Genomic DNA, 7,378 nt, shown 5'->3' with positions numbered 1-7,378 from the left:
CTGGAGTCCAGAGAAGTTCATATACACCTGAGAAGACATCCAAGCCACCAAAGTGCTTAAAGTGATCATCCAATGCAATTAAGCATAAGATTAGTGAGTGATTAGTGCTTATAGGTCTAGAAAGTGAGTTGCTAGGTGATTGCTGCCTAGATAGTGGATCAAGGAGTGATCCAACAGTGTATCTCTTGGTACGCCGGCACCTTAGAGTCTTAGTGACTCACCGGCAAGCTTGTTGATCTTCTAACTTGGTGTGGAGCAGCGGCAATGCGATTGTGCGGGGACACGGAGGCCCTTTCCTTTGTGGCTCAAGCTCTGAAGTAATCACGACGGTGAGGAACCGGAAGAGACGCTAGTGGTAAGATCTTACTTTGGTGGCTTGGTGGCTCATCCGGGTGGATTGTCTTTGTGACTTGGTGGCTTAAAGACCGTGACCGAGTGCCGATCAGGAGCATATCATTTGTGGAGCTCCAACATGGACTAGGGCATTCATGCTATCAATACCATGGAAAAAATACTTGTACCGAGTTTGCTCTCTCTATCTTATTAACGTTCTATATTTATTTACTTACAATTTACCTTTTTAGATAGGTTGTAAGCGTTTTAATCGGTAGAGTAGACACACTAGATAAATTTAGAGCATATTTAGATAGAAATTTATATAAATTTATCTTATATTATTTTTAAATCGAAATAGTTCTAAATATTCTAATTCAGCTCTGTACTTAGAACGTCATCGATCCTTGTACCATGTCTCGTCAGTTGGCTCGTGTAGAGGAAAGAGAGCACCTGTAGGCGTACGACCTCTCACGATATGTGCCAGAAACGACTCCGTGGATTGATCGTGCAACGCCGCACACAAAAAGGCAGGCTCCTTTTCAGTGGACGCTGTGAGGCTTTGCACTGTTACACTTGTAGGGGTGTAGCCAGGATTCAATAGCTCAGGGTCGATCCAATAGCTTCTAAAACCAATTCAAAATTTTCTCTCCTCGACCTCCTATCCTCCGATTCTGGCTCCGCTCCTGGAAAGTTGTCTCAATAAAGGGTTACTCTTTTGTGCAAACATGCAAATGAATACACAAATATTCAACTTCACTGAAATGTGTTGTCTTTTAGCTATTAAGGACTAGATGATTAATTATTTTAACTAGGCTTGATCGGATGCTAGAACGAACGTGGATACCATATTATGAGTCAATTTTAGAGTAGAGGAGGATATTGTCGTTTTGTAAACAATTCATTTTAATGAAGCTTATTGTTACATAGCAAACATGCAATTTTCTTTCATTTTGAATAATAAATTCTAAAAATATTAAGGCGAAGCCATCATACTCGTTGCCTATGATAAATTTAGTTGTAAACAAGGGATGGATTAGTAATTCTTTAAAAAGGGTTCGGATTCTCAACTTTTTATGGTCATTTCATTTAGAGTATCTTTTGATGATGTAGACCAAGATTTTCAAACGAAAAAAATCATGTGAAATACTTTAGCAATCTAGGGCGTTTTTTGTAAAATGCCTCCAAACATGAAGGCATTCTTGAAATTGCCTGCAAAAAGCTTCTACAACATCCTGTAAAACGCCGTCAATACGCCTGGAGGTGTTTTCATAAAACGCTAGGGCTGACTTTCCTCTTCACCGACATTCTTAACTTTTTAAGAGCGCCTCCAAAACTTTGCTTAGGCATTTTTGGTGTTTGGAGGCGTCTTAAAACACGACCAAATGCCATACGACGTGTTGTATAATTTCCATCTACGTTTCGCGCCCATCCATGGGCGCATCTTATTACGGAACCAAAACTCGTTCAGATCAGATATGCTTATAGATGATTTTTAAAAACAAAAGCTGTTTATAAATCTGCCAAATCAAGCGAATGGATCCTTTGATATATTAAGCACGCACGGCCTGCATACCTGTCCATTGTTGCTGAGTGAAGTCCTCGTCAGCGTGGGAATTTTCGTATGGGACGCACTGGTCACTAAAAGTGCCGCACCCAACCCAAGCAATAAAACAAGCAGCATGAGCACCTTTCCCCTACCCTTGTCCCTTCTTCTCTAGATCAGAGGCGCCGGCTCCAGCGCAGGAGGTGTTGGCGGGAGCTTCCACATCGCGGGTACGCTTCTTCGTGATTGGTTGGTTGAGTACTGGAGTAGAGTTGGTCGCCGGCCGCGTTGGAGCTCTCGATCGGAGTTTCCTTCCTCTTTGCACTCGTTACAGTGGCGTAGAGCTAGACATCGGAATCGAGGCGGGCCATCGTGTCCTTCGCACCGACTGAGCTTTTGTACTTCGCTCTCCCTCTCCTGCAGCTCCATCTTCTTATTGGGGTGCATCCAGATGTATAGTTTGATTAAGCTTTTAAAGTCTACATTTTTCCTATTGGACAATTCTATTAGAGTGCATCTAATTAAGGAAGTAACTTGTTTTTGACTCTTTTCGAGCAATTCTTCAGCTCATAACACGAATTTAACATACATACCGCCTTGCTTTCTTTCCAGGAAGGGATCATGGAGGACGACGAGAAGCCGCATCTTCCGATGGACATCATCTCCAAGATCCCAACACACATATCTGATCCAGCCTCCCTCGTGCGCGCTGCTTCATCCTACAAGTTATGGCGCAATCTCATAAAGGATTCTACCTTTCTTGATGGCCTCAAGAGGCGGCACGGGGATCATGGTTTCACCTCGTCCCTCCTCCTTGGTTTCTTCTACCAAGAGAGCTCCGAGGCTCCCTCGCACTTGTGGCAGCACCACATGGACAAAAACCGTTGCTTGGCACCGAGCTTCATACCCACGTCAGAATTGCTTCAATTCAGTGGCAGCAAAGAGGGTTGCAATGCAGTCAGTCCAATGTCGCTTGGCACTTTTATTCCGGGTATTGGTGCAAGCCTCAACTTCTATGAGCCCGTTGCATCCCAAGATAGCTTCTTGGCCCTCTGTCGTCGCTCACAAGGCACGGATGGTCGTGCCAGGCCTGACGTGCTGTGCGTTTGTAATCCTCTCACCGGTGAAGTGTTTCACATCCCTAACCTTCAAGATATGCCACCACACCACTACGCCTTGCTTGTCACTGACGATGTCGGCCTCGACGGGCGCATGTCCCAATCCTTCCGTCTGGTCTCCATTTGGATCAAAGGTAAGAAGTTCATCTATGTGTACTACTGCTCAAAGACCAGAGCCTGGTGGAGGCCCACAAGTGCCCCTGAGCTAATGCCTGGTCTCTATCTAATGCCGACCCTTGCTGCTCCTTCCCATGGTGGCATCCATTGGCTCTGTGGGAGCTGGAAAAGCTTGACACCCACTCATATCTGCACACTACATGTGGACGAAGAAGAGCTGTCGTACGTAGAGCTTCCACCTGAAGCAAAGTCCAACAAGGTGCTGTTGCTGGCGAATTCTGCAGACAGGGGCATTCTGTTGCTCCTCGTGAAGGGCCTTCAGATGTCACTCTGGAAGCACAAACTTGAGTCTGGGGATGCCTCCAACAACTGGGTCCTTTCTGAGATGATCGACATGACAAGTTCCTTGCCGATGCGGTTCTTAATGATGCAGCCCAGGCCAAAATTCAGGTTGGAGATTTTCCGAGGGAAGAGTGGTGCGGTGGTGATCTGGATTGAAGGGGAAGGTCTCTTCTTGTTCTGCCTCAGCGATCGGTCTATGAGGAAGATTGACAATGAGAATGTTACCAAGAGGTACTGCGTCTGCCCATACGAGATGGACTGGCTCTCCTGCCTTGCTGTCACAAACCTCGTTGTTGATGGCTCGCTGGATGGAGCAAGGACAAAGGTTCATGGCAGATGGAGAACCTTGATGGCAAATAATACATTGCCTTAATTAGTGGCAAGGCATCAAGTCTATCTAGTCTGTTGGTGGCATGACCAACCATGAAATTTCACATGTTCAGTGGACGCTGGTCCTTTAGTTATGATTATTATTGTGACCAGCAGTTTGAAACTTAAATTTCATGACATTCTCGGTACTAGAATCCAATATTTTCACGGTCGTGTGATGTAAGGTGTAAAGTGTACTAATGTAAAGGAATGTTGGGGACATTTGTGCCATTGGACTAGTCTACGGTTTCATTGTTTGTACTGCCTATTTGGGGCCCAATACAATGTTTACTCTATAAATATGCTAAATGATTTCTGTACAAGCTACTCTGCGGAGTATAGATGTGACATTCCTACTTTGGTGTCTCGTCAGAGTTCTAGTACTCTTTACGCAATCTATGAGGTTTGCACTGGTGACCTCGTACACCGGAGGTGGTAGTTGACTCCGGTATACTATGGCCATCTCCTCGGTCACAACATAGCGTTTTCACTCAGGGCTATAAAAGAAAAAAGGCACAGTGAGACTCCTTAGTTACATCTCTAGATTATTTATTTCTTAAAAAATTTGTTTTGAAAATTTATTTTTTAGTTAATTTTTTATTTAAAAAGAATAAAGTATTTAATGAGGCATAATTGGAGCAAAACTCAGTGTACATCTATTTCGGACCCGTTAGGCATATGTCGGCACTAAACAATACTGCTTATATTATTGAAATGTTAAAGCATGCGAAGCACCATAGGCCATACACCGAATATAACAGCGATTGTGGCATGTTCCGTATATTTTTCATTTCATCATAGGTATATATCGATGAGTAACCTTACTTGCCTTAGAAAAATTATAAAAGCCACATACAGAAAGTAACAATGACATTGACATGTATGATACAATTATGAAAGTAACCTAGGCATGTACCGATTCTAAATCTAACATGCCACTCTATTGAGTATAGCGTGAGTACTTTCCCTTCCTCGCTGCCTCAAGTCCAGCTTCACGAGCCTGACGTGCCCTCTCGCGCTTCTGCTCCCTATCTGCCTCACGCGCCTCTGCTTTGAGGCGGTTCTGCTCCTCTCTGCTCTTTTGCCCTTCCTCTTGTAGGCGTTTACAGGTCGCCTCTCTCCTTTCGTCGGTTTCCAATTCATGGAATTGTCTCCATGCTACCCAGTGTTGGGTGTGCACAAGGAACACATCAGCTTCATTCTTCTCATTATTGATCCATTGCATGAAGTCGTATAGTGGCAACGGAGACTTCCAAAGAAGAAAAAAATCGTAAGTGGTAAACGACACATAGTTGTGTTTTAATTCTGCAATATGTGAGTACCTGGTTGTAGTAGCCACCACAGATGCTGCCCTTCGGTGGGTTGTACTCGCAGTTGGAGCACATGAAGAACTTCCTATCATAGGTGTTCGAGAAGTCATTGGACTGCCTAACCTTACAAAGATCTCCCACACTAGCACATCGAAACTTCCACCCCAGTAGGCAAAAGATCTGGCATTGACTTCTTCGAGCGAGGATCAGAGGCTATTTCATTAAGAGGGGAAGACTTTGGTTTGTTGGGACAAGTTGCCTCATAGCCTGTTATTTATACAGAAAATCAATGCTAGTTTACGGACTGAGTCCATGGAGATTTCGTTTGAAATCTTAAGTCTAAAAAGGCTCATTCTGAAAAGTCTACTTCAGAAAAGGCTACATCTAAAAAGCCTACGTCTGAAAAGCCTACTTCTGAAAAGACTACGTCTAAAAAGACTACATCTGAAAAGGCTATGTTTGAAAAGGCTACATCTGAAAAGTCTACTTCTGAAAAGGCCACATCTAAAAAACCTATGTCTGGAAAGCCTACTTCTGAAAAGCTTACATCTGAAAAAGCTACTTTTGAAAATCCTGGTTCTGAAAATTCATCAAGTTATGAAAAGATTATATTATAAATCATTGGATTAGGGTTAAACATTATGATAGGCGTCATACGTAAGGCTTAACGGTAATGGTAGCATAGTTAATTCACGGTATTGCATCTATAAAAGGATTCTCTTAGTTGGAACTTAGCCAGAAAGAAACAATGGCTGCTAGAGGTGGGAGCGAAAGAAGTAGAGGGTCTACTGGCGTAGGGAGGGCACCAGTGATGTGGTCAGGTTCCTTTGGTCTTAGTACGTATGAGTAGCCACTCGAGAACTTCCCTTTGCAGGGGACGAGTGAGTTTCGGTCACCCTATCATCTGAGGACTTACGACAACCTGAAAAATGAGTGGTTGAAGTGCTCTCATGGATATGACTACGTTGTGTAGATGTATTGGTAACATTAACAAAGGTTGTCAATTCTTCCAATGTCCTCTTGGAAGGTTGAGATTGCCAACAAGTTCTGTATTGTATTGTAGAACATTTTAGTCCATAATTTCTATGTTCTTGCAGGAGTCAGATGACAATGAGAGCTACCACTACACGAGATGGGTCCAGCCTCCCATTCAACAAAACATCTAGGAATACATCTTCACCTGCAAGACCGTATCTTCGACCTGTAGTGGGAGGTTAATGCTATTCCAATCCTTCTAGAGGAGGATGAGATGGTCATCCACATCAACGATCCTACCGTATGCCTCGATCTCTGGTGCTCTTACTTGTGTCACCAAAAGTTTCATCCTCCTCATCCACCACCACCACTGATGCATAATGGTGATGGGGGATGATGGGAGTCAGGAGAGTCTTCGTAGTTCATTCTAAGCCAGTATGACTAGGACAAATGTATCCCAATGTGTTGCCTTAGCATTAAGTTATATTTTCTTGTACCATATAGTTTGTAATTGAATAAATTATACCCTGTCATGTAACGTTGTATTCTAGTTGCAAGCGTAATAGTAGTATACGAAGGGTTTTTATTTGGAAAGTTGCAAGTGAACGATTTATTGCCTGATAGGATGGGACGCTGATATGGTTTAAAAGCATATACGGTTGTACGATGCTATGCTTTAGGATGGAACGAGAACACAGGTAATAAAACATATGGTTGATAACACATAAATGACATAAACATCTCACATGATATGACAACCACATAATATAAATAATATGAACATTTCCAACTACTATGTAATGGCGTAGTCAAGGGGCATCGCCATGGGCATGGGCACGTTTGTTAGCCACGCTCGGGTGCCCATGCTGGCTAGCTGCTCTGTGATGCACTTGGTAAAAAGAGTACGCTAGGGGCTTGCGTGGAGGGTGGCGAGGCCACACAGCGTCTGTAGGGGGTTGGACTGTGACGGCTGCATCGATAGAGGTGCCCTGTTGTCTGCGATGGCCCCTCCTCGTCGTGCGTAACGACAAAGCAGTCATCCAGTAGGGAATGCATCAGCCTAATGCAGCGTCGAAGGATTCTATAATTGTTGTATGGTAGTAACATGTTAAGTATTGTGCATCACATAATAATTAAATTTGTCAGTTGCCAACCTAGAGTTATGAAATTGTGAGTGATGAACCTGGAATTGTACCACTTGAGCGGAAACTTGGAGTCAGCATGTAGCGCATCGCTAGTGGCCGAGATAACACTGGTTCCGTGTAGAG

General features: G+C 43.7%; 1 protein-coding gene across 2 annotated transcripts; it reads left to right on the top strand.

The window, feature by feature from the left end:
- Positions 1–1,948: 1,948 nt before the first annotated feature.
- On the top strand, positions 1,949–4,152 carry LOC133923977 (uncharacterized). Of its 2 annotated transcripts, none has more exons than XM_062369311.1 (2): positions 1,949–2,109; positions 2,492–4,152. In XM_062369311.1, exon 2 carries the CDS (start codon positions 2,501–2,503, stop codon positions 3,827–3,829), a length of 1,329 nt encoding a protein of 442 aa, XP_062225295.1. In that variant the 5' UTR covers positions 1,949–2,109; positions 2,492–2,500; the 3' UTR covers positions 3,830–4,152. The 2 variants fall into 2 exon arrangements, with proteins under 2 accessions (XP_062225295.1, XP_062225296.1); XM_062369312.1 differs by lacking the exon at positions 1,949–2,109 and adding an exon at positions 2,121–2,332.
- The last annotated feature ends 3,226 nt before the right edge of the window (positions 4,153–7,378 follow it).

This window comes from Phragmites australis, chromosome 7 (genome assembly GCF_958298935.1).
Source record: "Phragmites australis chromosome 7, lpPhrAust1.1, whole genome shotgun sequence".
Taxonomy (NCBI): Eukaryota; Viridiplantae; Streptophyta; class Magnoliopsida; order Poales; family Poaceae; genus Phragmites; species Phragmites australis.
The sequence above is the reverse complement of the archived record's forward strand: the minus strand, read 5'-3'. Positions and strand labels throughout refer to the sequence as shown.